This window comes from Magallana gigas, chromosome 1 (genome assembly GCF_963853765.1).
Source record: "Magallana gigas chromosome 1, xbMagGiga1.1, whole genome shotgun sequence".
NCBI classification, from domain to species: Eukaryota; Metazoa; Mollusca; class Bivalvia; order Ostreida; family Ostreidae; genus Magallana; species Magallana gigas.
This window is the reverse complement of record NC_088853.1, coordinates 30288943-30306404: the sequence shown is the minus strand read 5'-3', so window position 1 is coordinate 30306404 and position 17462 is coordinate 30288943. Positions and strand designations below refer to the sequence as shown.

Below are 17462 nucleotides of genomic sequence, written 5' to 3'. Positions count from 1 at the left end.
ACCACATAATAAAACAATTATCTTTTCTGCATTAGTGTGGTATCAGTCATTTGTATTTCTTCCGACAATCACTATCTAAAAAACCCACAGTGTTAATGTACTTCAATCGGGATTACACTTCCGATTAAAGAGCTGTATTGTTGGCAATTATTGGAGATATTCTGCTTCAAACTAGAGGGAAGTTTTTATGAATAGAATGTTTCTAGTCTGTATCAGGCGCGTCCAAATGCATTCTACCAACAAAATGATTTTATTGACCTTGGTGTTATACTCGTGTCTCCTGGGATTGTCTCAATGTCACGGTATGTACAGCTATTAATATAAACTACACTGTAAGTAATACATGTCATAAAATTACTCCTTTTAAACAAAAAGGATGTGCTGTGCGTTGAGGAAGTTTAAAGATAGCTTGATTTCATGCGTTTAATTCATGGCAATATATTTTCTTCTCATTGTGAATACAAACAAATCTTATTACACAAAACAAACTGCTAAACAATTCTATCTTCAAAATCCTAATCCCTGGGGGGGGGGGGGGGGGGGGTTGTATAGTATATTTATAACCTCAATTTCGCTCTTCATTTCATTCCAATTCTTTACGTAGTCCCAAAAAAGTGGGGGGGGGGGGGGGCAACTGCATGATAATTCCATCATAATTCCATTTTTTGATACGTAAATTTTAGAAAATTTGTTGTTAAGAGAAAAAGTGGAGAGCCAGGCTACGTGCCTGACAAGTCAGCGGAAGTAAAAAAGATGAGTAATTGTCGAATAACCGGTTTTGTTTTAATACTTGACTCACCCGTTCTAGACAGTCTGAGCGTTCTTGTAAGGTCACTGGGAGGTTGTCCTCTTGATATCATATTTGTACTTAAGTATTATGATAGTTTTGACTTGTAACAAAATAATATCTCCGAAGATGTTAGCCATAGGCGTTGTCTTCCTAGATTATTTGATTTGAAAATATTTCATCAGTCAATAAACATAATTGGATTAGGCAGCAGGCATTGCTAACGTAAGATTTATCCATAAAAATGTTTCTTACATAAAGATGATTATCAGACTATCGTCACATCTCTGTGCTTATTAGTCCCCTACCGGTTTTCACCGGAGGGGACTATAGCTTTCCTCTGCTTCCAACAGTCCGTCAGTAATAATATCGTGCATTACTTGGACCATTCCTTTTATTGTTTCTAACAAACAAATAAGTTCTGTAAAATAGTGTCAAGCATTGTGTTGTAAAAATCGACAGGTTATTTTGTATTATTACAATCGGGTTCGTTATCGGGTTGGTCTGTTGAGACGGTAAGAAATGATAATCTGCATAACAGTGCATTGTTTTCACAAATTTCTACAAACCGGTAGGGGGCATGTATTGCTTATGCAATACTCTCAGAATGCTTGTTATTCGATAAGACAAACACGTGTATGGATTGGTTGAAGGACTAACTCATATACAGACCATACTGAAAAAGAAGAAAACTGTATGTGGCAATCTGACAACGGTCGGATTTAGCTGTTGTTTTGTACCGTCTGACTGTAATGAAGCAGCACCAATACAGTATCCAGACTAAGAATTAATTAAAGCTAAAGAAAAGTCATTGACAGTATGTGGAATACACTGAAGTTCAAGACTGGTTAGAATAGGGCGCAGTGTCCTTTAGGATAAACATGGGAGAAAATCAAAGATATGATAGCCAAATATATTTTGATAAAGAAGTTGAGAGAACTCTATGTTTTTATTAATGCAAATTCACTCTTTCGATACATTTTCATGTAAAATTGCAACATAATTTCCGGTGTTATCTAGTGATCGCACATGTTCACGTACAGGATATACAAAGATAAATTAAACAATTGAAAGATAAAACTTCCTTGTGATAATATCTCTATATATTAAAATTTTCCAGTGTGTTTGCCTGTGATAGCACTACGTATCGGTTTTGTACTTTATAACCCATTACAACTTCAAATTGGGGCGCCAGCAGGGTATGCTTATTTATATTCAAATATTGAATTGTATAATGGCTTAAAACTATATAAATAAAAAGGAATCATTCTTTGAATATTATGAGGTGATACAATTTTTCGGTCGGGGCGTGATCAAATCTATCTTCGGGCTTTATTGTTTTGATCACGCCCCGGTCGAAATTATCACCTCATAATACTCAAATAATTCCTTACTCCTTATGTATAGCTTTATCTGTGTTGAATCTCAATGTAGTTAAATCAACAGGTCAAATTAATGTAACATTTCTATATAGAACTATAAATATATGATATGAGTTAAATTTGGCACCCATAATTCCCCATTTTTTGAAAGTGTTTCGGGTATTATAAGGCAACTCTCAGCAATCGATTGAGTAAAAATTCCTCTCATCGATATGTCGCCACAATAAGCAGTATGATGTCATATTTCAAACAGAAACATGTATATTTTAACTTTATATCTGGTTTAACGAGGCCGGGTCTAATTAGTTTTGACCTAGATTTTCAAATGAAATTTTTTACATGAATTTTTACTGATATAATTATTATTTTAAGATATTTTCTTTCTTATGTAGTTTTTATTTTATTGTCCTGAAGAAGGGACGGGTTGTCCCGAAAATTTGACAATATTTTACTTTATTGTTCGTGTCGTTGGTTATTTTTAGTGCATATATATATATATATATATATATATATATATATATATATATATATATATATATATATATATATATATATATATATATTACTAGGATTTTGAAATAATAATGTAGGTAATTTCTTAGATTAGAAATATTGATTTGAGACTTGAATATGGCAAAAATGGCGCCTCTATTTAACTATGCAGAAAGCCAAAGGCAAAAGTTTATTTCGCTCATTTATTCGAGGCGGCGTTTGATTTGTAGTATAAGAATTCATTGACTGAGCATTTAGAGAGAAAAATCATTTGAAAGTGCTTTTGTCAAATGCGCAGTTCAGCACGTAATTGTTTCTTAAGTGTCCTGTTGTGATATCCTTCACCACGTTATGAATAAACCCTTCAAGTGGGTTGAATGAAATTTGAAGAAGTTTTAGGAAATGATAAAAAAAAACTATCCTGATAACCTTTTTAAAATGCATTCAAACACCTCGCATCTAATTATTTTTTATTTCATTATTTTTTTTTTTTTTTTTTTTGGTAACGTTTTCTTAAAAACGCTTCAGCCGATTTCAATTACACATTCAGATCGTATACTCACAAAATTTACAAGACATTTTGTGTTAATGTTTATAGTCGTTGCAATAAATGGTAATTAAAATCAATTTTTCTACAATACACAGTCGTCCTATAAAGCATATATGTATTACTGATATACAACTGTACGCTAGCAATTTAAACGCACACGGGATTGCTTCAAATAGTAGCTTTAGCAATCGAAGGCAATTAAAAATCTGTATACTGATAAATAAACAAACTGATAAAAAAAATTAGTGGTTTAATGTGTTTTGTACAAATGTTATAAAATGTAGACCCAATGACTGTATTTTTAACCCCCTTCAGTTTTGAGTATATTGAATCATGGGTGTACACTATGCATACAATGTGTACATATAAATATCCATTTAAATAAACGCTCAAATGAAAAAAATTACAATACCAAACTGTCAACCATCTCAAAAATCCATAAAACGATATACAAATTCAACGCAGAGCCACGCGGACTTCTAAAAAGATAGAGGTAGGATCAGGTGTCATGGAGGAGTGAGCATCCACTGCTGACCAGTCACACACGCCATGTGCTCTTTGTCCATTGTTGCACCAGGCAGAGTATCTTAATCACATATTATGTGATAAATATAGGAAAGCCTTAAGTAGACTTAGATTATTTTTACATCGTCTACGAATCGAATCTGGTAAATATGATAAAAAATGTCCTATTGATGAAAGGAAATGTATATATTGCAATTCAAACGATGTCGAAGATGAATACTATTTTGTTTTGGTGTGTGATTTTTACATGGAGTTAAGGAAATTATATATTTTTAGAAATACTTCTATGTACGACCAAGTATGGCAACATTTATTGATTTACTCAATTCTGATTCTATATTCACGTTAAAAAAACTGGGTAAATATGTGTACGGATGTTTTAATAAGAGGGATAACTTTACCATCAGACGTGAATAAGCGTAATTTAAGTTTATATAACTACTGCTTTGTTGATAGAAATAACAATTGTTAATTGATAATACGTCGTTAATATACCTGAATGTTGAGGTGAAGGCCACAGCGAGTATTTTTTTTTCATTTTTTGAATAAATTCAGAATACAAAAAGGTCTGCTAACGATGGGGCACAATTAGTACCCATGGGAATTCCAACAGATTGTTGGAAGACTTGATTTCCAAAAACTACATAGATGTTGTCTATCAGAAACTCAAGCATCTTTTTACTGTCGACTTCAGAGCCTTTCTGTGGGCAATAAGAATGGTTTTTAACAAAATAATTTTTACCGGATTTGCCAACGGAAAAATCTGGTTATTGAAATTGTAAAAATGGCAGGCCTAAGGGGTACCCTCAATGTACGAATAACTCTTTAACGTAAATGTTCGTTGATTTCTACTGGCACAGAGTAAAACTGACTGCATATTTAAAAAAAAAATAAGCTGTTATCTTCAACAATATTTAAGGTCAACTACATGTAAGGCAAGGGTTACAGCTGGTACATATAAGGGTGTGTGTATTTAGAAAGAGTTTGAGTAGGGGAGGGGAGGGGGGGGGGGTTCGTAACATTTAATTGAGTTATCTTCACTTGCTTTGTCATATTGGTGTTAAAGTCCTTTGTTTGCTCATATTAAAGGGTACCTGAAGCCAAGCCGATGTGAAACTTATGTCAAAGAGTTTATTTACCAGAATATAATGCAATAAACCGCATCGAAATCGATGCTTAAATAATGGTGTAACGCCGCTTCAAAGTATCGATTTTTACCTGCGTTTTGAAATCAAATCAAGAGAAAATAGAAGTAGGCGATACTGAGCCTTCGGCGGAAATGACGTCACGAGGTCAACAGAAGGGAAATTTATTTACGAGGCTATACAAATCAAATTCGATTTTTTAGCCAAAATGATTGATATAGGTCCGATGTTTTGACATATCTAGTTATTATAAGTATTGTAGATTTAGAAATTTGTATCCGTAATTATTTTATTAGTCAGATAACAAATTTTTAAAGGAAATTTAAATTTGTTATCCTCGTCGCCTTTTTACCGATAAATACGACATCTTAAAACGCTTGTATATGCAGATTTGTGTTAATTATTCATTTTTTGATTACATAATATTCTTTCACACACGTGTGATCCGAAACAACAGGTAAACTAACGGTGCTACTGCTCCACACACGTGTGTGTCTGGGGTATACTCATGATACTTGAGTCTGGTGAACAAAGAGAGGGTTTCACACCTTTAGGCTGGTAAATTGATTTGTGTATAATTAGCTACTCAACTGCTAAAAAATAAAACCAAAAAAATTAGACTGTAAAAAATCAAGTATTCGTAAGCTAATGCATTTGTATAGTCCGTCAATCAGAGATAAGAATCATGCATGAAACTATCAAAAAGTAAACTAATGTTCGAAATAAATGCCTTTATTGTTACTTATCTAATCACTTAAATAATTACCAAATTTACAATTCAGCAATTTAAACCTTTTCTTTATGTGATCAAGTCATTATTTCGGAAGTAATTACGTTAGTCTTAATTTCTCTTATTTAATAAAATGCAACTTTCTTTGAGCGCTATGATCAGCAACTTTACGCTATAACTCCATATAGCTTAAATTGTTATACTGAAAACGAATCATTATGAAATCGGAATAAACTTGAACATTTTGACAAAGGATGTAAATAAATGTAAAATGAAATTTCAATATCGTAGTTTTATAGAATACGAGACAGACTTAATCATGCAGCCATCTTGGACTCTCGCCTTGATCCGTTTATAATCTCGTATTGGTTTGTTAAAGAGTGCATACTTTTTTGATTGTTATTGGTCCGATATCAATGTTATTAAATAGTCGGTCGATATCATTTGTAATTTTATGCTTTATACGAGGAATAGACCCCGCCTTATCTTTTACGAAATATGTTTAATCAATATATTATTAATCAGTTAATAATGTCACGGAAAAATCATTCGAAAGAATGACAATAATAACAAAATATGTTTCTTATAACAATAGTGCTTTGATTAATTGTCATTTCGCTACATATACTATGCTTCTATTAGCAAAATGTGCTACACATTTGACTAAATTCACGAAGCAAACAATTTTCCGAATTTTTGTTCGATAATATACGTGTTTAAACTCAAACAACACTACATTTAGTCATCCAGGGTTGATAAGGAAATAAAACAACAGGAAAAATGTTCATATATCGATAAAACAATGCAAGAATACGAACAGCTTTCATACGATATTCCTGTTTCTCATATAGCGGCGTTGACTACGTGACGTCACAGTTCATCTCGCGCCAAATCGGCTTGATTCAAAACTCGTTCAGGTGTGAAATCGGGTTTTCCCCAAATATCTCGAAAACTACTTATGCAGATCGCTGTAAAATAGATCTCCATTATATCAAAAATTGACCAGCACTGCAGGTACCTTTAAGAAATTAATCATTGAATATATTCAACAGAATGTAATTAAGAAGTTGTACGATCAAAGAGTTATGAAAGTATTTGAAACAAAAACAGTTTTGATCTTTATAAAAAAAACAAAAAAACTTACATGTAAAATGATTTTTATAAATGCTATATGGTAATGAAATGTCAGTGATGTTAAATGTTAAAAATCTGGAACAGGAGACATGAGTAACAAATTAGCCTTTTTTTTTGTTTTAATTGCCCACAAGGAAAGTTTTTGTTTGCCCCTGGGGATGGGGATGGGGATGGGAGGTTGTTTTAAACAAAAATGTATACTAGTCACCTTTTTTTAGTGAATCTATGAAAACATAAAAAAATAAAACATATCTTGAAGTGAACAAATATGGGAAAAATATTTTCTATCAGTCTTGCATCTTTTCTATGTCAGGTCATGCAGTCTATTATGATCAAGTTTTTCGCTAAAATTATAGATTTTGTAGTCCATTATGAAATATTAAAGGGGGGGGGGGGTGGTCGACATTACAATAATATAATTTTTCTACTTCAGAATGAAACTTAATTAAATGCATATATTCGACTCCTCGACAAATTTGTGTATTTGCTATGGTACTCAGGTGACCGATACGGCCTATTGGTCTCTAGCTTTTTTGTTGGAGGGTTTGTTAGTTTTCGTTTAATGCTAAAGCAACTCTACATAGGCGTTGAAAACCAGTTCTAAAAATATTGCCACGTAAGGTTTTGATTCTTGTTTGTTAAAACAATATGTTTACGAGGGTTGTTAGAAAAGTTCGTGGACAAGTTCGATTGCGAGCGGACTATTCGAATGATACATGCAGCGAATTTTTTCATATTGAATCCTGACGTATTATCTAATAATATGTAAAGATTTGTTTATTTCAAATGCACCTTAAAAAATGTACAGATTATTTATTTTGATAAGATATGCTTCACGAAACATGTCAAATTTTCAATGTTTTCTATTTTACACGCAGTTTTCCAAATTAAGAAAATGTACAGTTCAAGCGCATAAAAAAAAACAAGAGGCCCAGGGGTCACATCGCTCACCTGAGCAACAATTGCCTTAATTCTGATCAAATTAGCATTACAGTATCAAAATATCCTGACAACTGAGTACGGTAGATCTTGCTTAAAAAAATTGAAAATCTGCCAATTTTATCCTCCTCTTATTTTTTGGTAAATACCAAGCCCTTTTTGTTGTTGTAAATGTAAGAAGATTTTTCTCTATTCCTATATACCACCCCCCCCCTCCCATTTCGTGGCCCCACTTTTCTCTAGGAAATCATGGTTTCATCAAACATAAATCTGCATAACCTGTGCTTTCACACTAAGTACTGAGTTTTGGACGGAAAACTTTCCCAGAATATTTTTAAAGATTTTCTCTATATATTCCTATGTAAAACTTGATCCCCCAATTGTGGCCCCATCCTACCTCCGGGGACCATGATTTGAACACTTGCATCTACACTATCTTAGGATGCTTCCATTTCATTTGAGCTTTCCTCGCCTAATAGTTTTTGAGAAGAAGATTTTTAAAAATTTTCTATATATATTTCTATGTAAAAATTAATCCCCCAATTGTTGACCCACCCTACCCCCGGGGACTACGATTTGATCAAACCTAAATCTACACTGCCTGAGTATTCTTCCATTTTAATTTGAGCTTTTCTTTCCTAATAGTTTTTGAGAAGAAGATTTTTAAAGATTTTCTCTATATATCCCTATGTAAAACTTGATCCCCTAATTGTGGCCCCACCCTACCCCCGGGGACCATGATTTGAACAAACTTGAATCTACACTACCTGAGGATGCTTCCACTTTGATTTGAGGTTTTCTGGCCTAATAGTTTTTGAGAAGAAGATTTTGAAAGATTTTCTCTATATATTCATATGTAAAACTTGATCCCCCTAGTGTGGCCCCACCCTACCCCCAGAGACCATGATTTGAACAAACCTGAATCTACTCTATCTGAGCTTGCTTCCAATCAAATTTGAGCTTTCCTGGCCTAATAGTTTTTTAGAAGAAGATTTTTTTAAAAATTCTCTCTTTATATTCATATGTAAAACTTGATCCCCCAATTGTGGTCCCACCCTACTCCCGGGGATCATGATTTGAACAAACTGGAATCTACACTACCTGAGGATGCTCCCATTTTGATTTGAGGTTTTCTGGCCTAATAGTTTTTAAAAAGAAGATTTTTAAAGATTTTCTCTATATATTCCTATGTAAAACTCGATCCCCCTCTTGTGACCCCTCCCTACCCCCGGGGACCATAATTTGAACAAACTTGAATCTACACTTCCTGATGATGCCTCCACACAAGTTTAAGCTTTTCAGGCCGAACAGTTTTGAGAAGAAGATTTTTGAAAAATACCAACAAATTTTCAATAATTCTCAATTATCTCCCCTTTAAAGAGGGCGTGGCACTTCTTTTAAACAAACTTGAATCCCCTTCACCTAGTGGTGCTTTGTGCCAAATTTGGTTGAAATCTGCCAAGAATGTCTGCCAACAACGACGACGACAACGAAGACAACGACAACGACAGACAACGGACAAATTGTGATCAGAAAAGCTCACTTGAGCCTTTGGCTCAGGTGAGCTAAAAACGATATTTCATATGAGATCAAAAGAAGTTACGAAGTTTAGTTTGTAAATTTTCTATTGAATTTGAGAATTTCTGACCGTTGTATCGCCAAATATGGAAGACCAAAAATAGAAAAATGAGTCAATAACGTTAACGTTAATGGACACCTTGGAACACCAGGCCGTCATTAAATTTTGTGTGCATGCAGAAAAATATCCGATGGAGACGATAAAAGTCCTGCTATTTTTATAGGACAGAGGTTTACAATTGGAACCACAATTTGGAATAGAGGTTTTGAAAATGGAAACACTGATTCCTTGAAAATACATGTATGGATTTCGCTTTTATTATTTATCTGAAGTCGAACCTGCATTGACAGAGATATTTGGACCTAAATGATCAACGATAGGAAACAAAAGACATTATACAAAAAGTTGACAAATAATGGTATGAACATGCGTTTTATGATTGGGGTAATGGCATGAAAAGTGTCTGAACTAAATTGTTTTACTTTGAAAAAGAGGTTTTGGATTACCTTTCATTAGTTTGACGTCACTTTAGGTCGTGGAAATGTGAAATGGTGCTCCGTAAATCAAATTCATACGAAATAAAAATCGCTTCAAAATCATATGAATTGTTGAATACTTTTTTTCATTTGTTATTCATTGAGTAAAACAAACGTCATCCTAGAAAGTACACAGTAATTTTGCCGTAAATTACTTTGTCCGCGAAATTTTCTAACAAAATTTTCTCGAAAATTAATAAGTTAATAAATAGTCAGTGGTCAGTAGTTTGTAGAAGACTTTAATACACAGTTATACGTTTTTCTGATTAAATAAAAAACAAGTCCCACACAATATACATATACATGTATACATATAAACGCAAATGAAAAAAGAATAATTTATTGTGTCTCCTTAAGTAAATACGTTCATTAGTGGTGATTGTCTAATACATTTATGCTATACGTCCTTTAAGAGTTAATTTTTTATACGGAGGTTACAATAAAAAAAAGAAGTAAAAATTTGCCATAAAACTCTGACGACACTACATCACAAAATTGCGGTTTAAATGTTTTGTTAAATTGTTTGTATCAATCGATTTAGATATATATCATCATAGCCCAGTGGTTAAAGTATCAGGCTTGTGAACCGCAGGTCATGAGTTCGAATCCACCTGGGGCTTTTGTTCATGTTTACTGAAAGACATTTTAGAAAATATCATTTTTATCTAGAATTGCACATTTTCCCCTATTTTTTTTTTACATAATCAAGATATTTTCTGCTGATTTGAGAAAATATTTCAAGGTGTAGTGAGGCACCTTAAAAAAAAAAACATACTCTTGAAAGCGGTCAAGAGCTATAGTTCAGCTCAGATTTTGACTGATAATTAACTAGAATGAAAACGGGGGCATAATAGCAATTTTTTATAACACACCAAGTGATGTCAACAGTGCAGAAATATGCAAATAATTGTGTAATAGTAATTTAGTTGCAATAATAAAAGTTTTGTTTTTTTAATTAATGAATAAAAAAATGGAGAGAAGATGTAAATGTTTGCTTTATAAAATAAAAAAAATCAATAATTTAAAAATTACAAATATTTTATCTCTTCTATTCATTTGTAAGGTATTTAAAATATCGGCGTTGTATGACGTTGCAATACGTTTGCGGTTGCTCTGGATCTCTAAACATTGGCAGTTTTTTTCAGCTTACCAGAGATGATTACTAGAAAATGACGTCACGGACTACTAATGAAAATTTTTCTCAATTTTATCCTGGTTTTAATTTTGGTGAATTTTCAAGGGTTGAACTATTTTTGCAAAGAAATAAAAACAAATGTCTCAATAATTTCCGAGCAGCCCTCGTAAGTGTGTCGTTTACGTTTAAAAATGATTATCGTTACAGTGAATGTTGCCTTAAACAAGCCAGCGCACCAACAGTATCCTTTTAAAACAAATTACAGCATAGGAGATGCCAGCAATGCCGTAGATGGCCAAAAGTCAAACCTTACTAAGAATAGTGGTCATTGTGTTCACTCAGCTGACACTGAAACCGCCACATTGTGGGTGAATTTAACAAGCATTCACAACATAGAGAAGGTAACCATCTACTTCATGACGGACAATAAACAATACGGTATGTTTTATTTTTTTTTCTAAGTTTTTTTTTTCTTCAACAATGACTGAATTGAGTTTATTATGTTAATGACGTAAACTTAATAAAAATACACATAAGGATTGAAGAAAATCTACATTTTTTCTTTAAAAAAAATAAATATTATTTGACTTGCGCCATAACTTATTCCGTTGCCGTAAATTGTTATCGAATTATAGGGAATCTTCTTGAACATTTCTATACGATATCCCAAGATCTTAATACAGTGCATTTCCTATTATTATTCTGGTTTCAAACGGTTTTCACTTAACAGTAGATTAAAAACAAATATTTTATTAAGAAACATCAATTTAAACTTACTGGGATTTGGCATTGCAAACAACATGAAAGTCACGTGAATGATTAGGTTAAAAAATCGTACGAGGTGTCCGGAGTATTTTTGAGTGATAAAAAAATCATTACAGCATCACTCATCATAAATCTCCGTAAGAAATTTTGTTCGTTCCGATTAATTTCTCTAGGTAAAAAAAGATCATGTGTCATTTAATATTTTTTCCCCTTTTCTTGATTTCAATTGAACTTTACTATCAGGTATTTTCATTTCGGTAAAAAAAAATCGTATCGTATATATTAAGGAGATAACATCTTGGGATAAACTATTTTTGCGATCAAATGTGTCAATATAAACCTCATTTATATATATATATATATATATATATATATATATATATATATATATATATATATATATATATATATATATGTGTGTGTGTGTGTGTGTGTGTGTGTGTGTGTGTGTGTGTGTGTGTGTGTGTGTGTTTTCTGCATTGCTAAACAGTTTACCTTTTTGCATTACAGTATCTTCTTTTCGAAACCAATCGTCTTTTCTGGGATTCTCTGTGGATGTCTCCAATACAACTGATAGATTACAGGGAACACTGTGTTACAAAGACACCAACTTTACACTAGACACCATACCGGCTGTGTTCACCGCCGTCTGTTCTGTACATGGACAATATGTTATTTACTACAACGAGAGACTTTCCAAAAAAGCCTACCCTGAAGATTACTATCATTTTACTAATAACAATGTATGTGAGATTGAAGTATATGGTGAGTGTTCCTTAATTTTTCACTATTTTTGTTTGCTTTTACAGTTTTTCAATAATATGTCATTTATATTGAAATTGATGTATAAAGTATGTACTATTTTTTATGGTGCTTGATTATACACAAATGTCTCCGGTTATATTAACTCTATTACGGATGCCAAAATTACATATACAATTGCAGTCTTCTTACATACGATTGCAGACAATTGATATGAAACACACGTTGCATAATACAATGTATATTATTTGAAAGCCATGTAAATATATTTACATTCAGTGTATATTTCCCCTTTTGATTGCAGTGAAAATCTGCAACGTTCAATTTTCTATGAATACACTTTGCTAATTCATTCGCCATGAGCACAGATAGAAAGGTTTTCACGTGTTTTGAATATATTCATTTTTGTAAAATTAAATGAAACTTTCAATCTTACATTACCAATTTGATATGTACTTTTGAAATACGATAATCATTAAGGTCTTCCGTTTCCAACGGAAGACCTTACAGTTTTCGTACGATTTCTTATTATTTAAGTCTTCCGTTTCAAACGGATGACTTTATAGTTTTTGTACGATTTCGTATTATTAAGGTCTTCTGTTTCCAACGGAAGACCTTTTTGTTTTTGTTTTGTTACTTTTCCTCTATAATTATTATAATTTTTTCTAAAAGGTTTTCTTAAAAACGCTTAAGTTGATTTTCATGAAGCTTTCAGAACTTACTCTAGGCAAAATTTGTAGGAAACTGGTCGATCATTTTTTTATCGTCATTTCAGATCGCAAGATATTACAGATTTTATGTTTTTGTTTGTGGCTTATTTTTCTAAAAAAATATTCTGAGAGATTAAACTGTCAAGTTTTCAGGGATGGCAGAGAGTCTCCAGCCGCAGTGTCTCTCGTATATCCGAAAGTCCGCCGACAATTCTATCTCTCTCTTTCTCTCTCTCTCATGCACGAATGTTTCAGTATTTGAATAAGAACTACAGATAACATACAGTAATGTGGCTAGAAGCATGTACTTTGGCGTCCAAAAAGTAAACACGTATTTATTTCTTGTAACGGAAAAATGTCTATGGATAACTTGAAATTCATTGTTTAATGATTGTTTTCTAACTGATTGAAAGTCAATGCTAAAAAATCACTTTTATTATAGACAGTGTACCTTTTCTTTCTTTGTGTATGTCTTTATACAAATACTAATCTGTTGTCAGCCTGGGATAAAGAAAAAACCTCCGAAGTTTACACTTGGGACTACTGTATACGAACGACCAGGTGACTGCGACGAGGTGTGTATGTGTGTATGAGCCTAGGAATAGACAGATGCAAACACCGATCAGGGAAATACACTATTAAAACAAAAAGTCGGATACTTCCCTTTTGATAAAAAAGTCGGCAGGGTGTATCGGAATAATTATCATTTAAAATCTGTATTAAGTTATAAATATTAACAAAGGTCTTCATACATTCGACCAATAGCGATATTTATCATATCTATTGATAAAGCATCGAGGTTAAAACTAATTAATTTTCTCTTTAATTAACCGATTGCTCAACACAGGTCATTTAGACATAACACTAGGATAGCGAATGGATTAGGGAAAAGGGAGATAATTAACTAATTAACCATACTACATTTGTAAGATGAGTTTTTTAATATGCCGACAAAGGAGAATTATTTATCACACAATGTTAGTCGGCAACAATAAACTTGAGACACAGAGAAAAATAACTAATATATGAAAGACAAAGATAAAAAGATAACCAATTTCTTTACCAGATCGATTTCTGAATACCCCCCTCTCTCTCTCTCTCTCTCTCTCTCTCTCTCTCTCTCTCTCTCTCTCTTTCTCTCAAATTCAAAGACCCCGAGTTTCGATTATTAGAAATTAAATTCATATCGTACAAAAACAGTACAAACCGTATGGAAAGCGTATAGAAAAGGTATCGTATCGTACAAGAAACGTATTGTATCGTACAAGAGGCGTATTGTATTAAAAACGTACCGTACTGTATGAGAAACGTATATATCATATCGTACAAGAAGCGTACCGTACTGTGCGAGAAACGTATCGTATCGTACAAACCGTATAGCGTGTGAGAAGCGTGCGAGAAACGTACAGCTGGTGTAGTAGTGCGTTTCAGGGTCTGTAAGATAAATTTTTAGTATGTCATTTATGCGATGGTGAATAAACCAAAAAGTTCTGCTGCCGATGTGATCTCAATTATCTCAGGTAGCTTTTTTCAACAAATGTTATACCCGCGAGATCTTAGAAAGTGCAAGTGATCACGACACATAACTAACATGAATAATTGACATTTTTTTGAAAAATTTCGTTTGACTGGTCTCATTTTCTCAACCGTCACTTCCGGTCCTTATCGAAAGGGTTCAAACAAATCAAGTTGTTTACAAGTTTAAATTAGAAAATTTTAGTAAATTAAAAAAAAAAAATAAAAAAAAAATAAGCTGTCTAACTTTTATTTATTAAGTATTTCAGTGTGTCCGTTTCCTGTCGATTGACAAAAACATTGCCTACATGAGATCTCAAAAACGGTGAAGACTTGAACAACCAAACTTGTGGGATGATAGCCTGAGGTAGCAAGGGACAGTTTTGGAAAAGTACCCGTCAATATTTTTGTAAAATTGAGAGTTGCTATACTTAAGGGGTTTATGGGTTTTGCTAAAATTCATAAAATGATTTTTAATGATTATCATTAGTTAGAGGGATGTCTCTTGTTGAAATTGATATGCAATATATAGGCCCCATATGTTAAGTAAATGAGAATCAGAGAATCAAAAGTAAAATACGGAACCTGCGGCTATGACTGTTGTGTTGAATTTATACAGTGAAATTGCAAGTTACAGACGGGAGGTAAAATAACACGAATAGTAGGTGGATGGGACATTGTAAACTATATACAGATAAGTTTCTTAAATGTGATGGTGCAACATATAGCAGTACGGAAGGTCAACCCTTTTGCAGGGAATTAGCTGGGAGAGGTCTAAAAAGCTGAAAAATCATGAAAATTAGCAAAATATGAAAGGGTCAAAATCTCATAAAAACCAGTATCTAGAGAATTTTACAGGTTTCGAGTAGTAATTTTCTTCAGACATTGGTGATTGGCCTTATAGAGTGAATTAAAGGTATTTGTGCTGAATGGGAACTAAGGAAATTCTAGTAACAGAGTTCCGAAGACACGCATTCCCTGGCTACAATGAATTGTATTAAAAAAAACTGTTCCGTGCCACCTTATGTATGAATCTGTGTTTAAATCATTTTGTTTAATTCGTCGTAACTTCCGGTCGTCACCAGAAGCACTTAAAAAATTATCATTTCTTTTTTACTTTATTTACTTTACATGGAATGAATATATTAGTATAGGCAGAAAACATCGATATTTCATTGTATCATATAAAACAAATCGGACTGAAGAACTACTCGTGACGAGAATCTAGTAATTAAGGTCTTCTGTTTTCAACGGAAGACTTTATTGTTTTTATACTGTTTTTTGTTATTAAGGTGTTCCGCTTCCAACGGAAGACCTTTTTGTTGTTGCTTTGTTTCTTTTCACTATAATTATTTTTTATTCTTTTCTGTCACGTTTTCTCAAAAATGCTTCAGCCGATTTTCATGAAACTTTCAGATCGTCTTCTTGACAAAATTTGTAAGAAAATTACTTGAGATTTTTTTTGTTTGTCGCTTTCGGTACCAACATGATAAAAAAATTGTTTTTGCTTGTTCACAGTTTTTCTGAAAATTATTTATGATAAGACTTTCAAATTTTCAGGAATGATAGAAAGTTGTTAGCCGCAGTGCCCTTTGCATATCCAAACGTCCGCCGTTCCTTCTGTTCGTCACCGGAAGGAAATGAAAACACATAATTTTTAAATATTTTGGTTTTGCAATTGTTTTATGTTGCTATTCGATTAAGACGCCGACGTAAATTCAGAATATGAAATTTGTCTTTAAATCGATCCACGCGTTCTTCAGATTTGAGCTTAAAAGTCCTGAAGCGAGAGTCCTCGTAGCTCAGTCGTTAGAGTGTTGAACTTGTGCCCAGGCGACCCGGGTTTAATCCTTAAGTGCCGAATATTTTTCCTTCCCTTATTGTGTTTTGTTTCAAGATTTTATCTTCAAAATGTTGTATGTTGATGTTTTCCGTTTTATTCTTATTATAAATAAAAAAGTAGCGGCTTTCTTTTAGTACAGATAGATAACTCGTTTCTGTCAGCCGTTCGATATATTCAAACGCTTGTCGCATCACCGGCATAAAAAACGTGCCGTTGAAGTACCATCGCAGTACGACCGTTTTGAGTTGACTGTGTCGCTTTGCCGATGTAACGTAGAATAATGACCCCCGTAGAATAAAGACCAGGGGGTCACTTTTCGACGTAGAATAATGACCCCGGTCATTTTTTATGCAGAAAAATTACCCTCCGGTCATTATTCTACGTAGAAAAAACGACCCTTTTGCCAGAAAAATAGCAGTTTACAGAAAGTAACGAAATTATAAGTACATCTACCCAGTGTTAAAGAAATCTCTACTTTTTTCAATAATCACTTCAATTTGTCCGTTTCCTGTCTCGAAACAAAAAACCTGACTCCATGAGATCTAAAAAACGGTGACAAATTGAACAACCAAACTTTGTGGCATGATAGTCCTTTGTATGTATCTGTGTTAACATTATTTCGTCGTCACCTCCGGCCGTCACTGAACGCAGTTGAAACTTTTTTTCCTTATTTTATTTGTTTTACAATGAATATGTCAGCATACGATCTTATATTTGTTAACTAAACAATGTTATATAAGCAATATTCTACTTCCGGTGAGATATCTCAGATTTCTTTGGTAGCTTCCCTTTTTACAAATTTGATACCCGCAAGATTTCAGTCACTGTGAGTGATTGATACACAAAACTTAAATAAATGATAGACAATTTATTGAAAATGTGATTAACGGGTTTTATTTTGTCAACCTTCGGTACTCACTGGAAGATTTTCAA

General features: G+C 33.1%; 1 protein-coding gene across 1 annotated transcript in view; it reads left to right on the top strand.

Moving 5' to 3' along the window:
* The first annotated feature begins 79 nt into the window (after window positions 1-79).
* The window catches only part of LOC136275811 (uncharacterized), a 74139-nt gene continuing 56756 nt past the window's right edge, over window positions 80-17462 (top strand). Inside the window, exons 1-3 of the mRNA XM_066085847.1 lie at window positions 80-302; window positions 11142-11372; window positions 12210-12464. Of these exons, the coding sequence (XP_065941919.1) occupies window positions 188-302; window positions 11142-11372; window positions 12210-12464 (601 nt within the window). The 5' untranslated portion in view covers window positions 80-187. The remainder of the gene's footprint in view (window positions 303-11141; window positions 11373-12209; window positions 12465-17462) is intronic.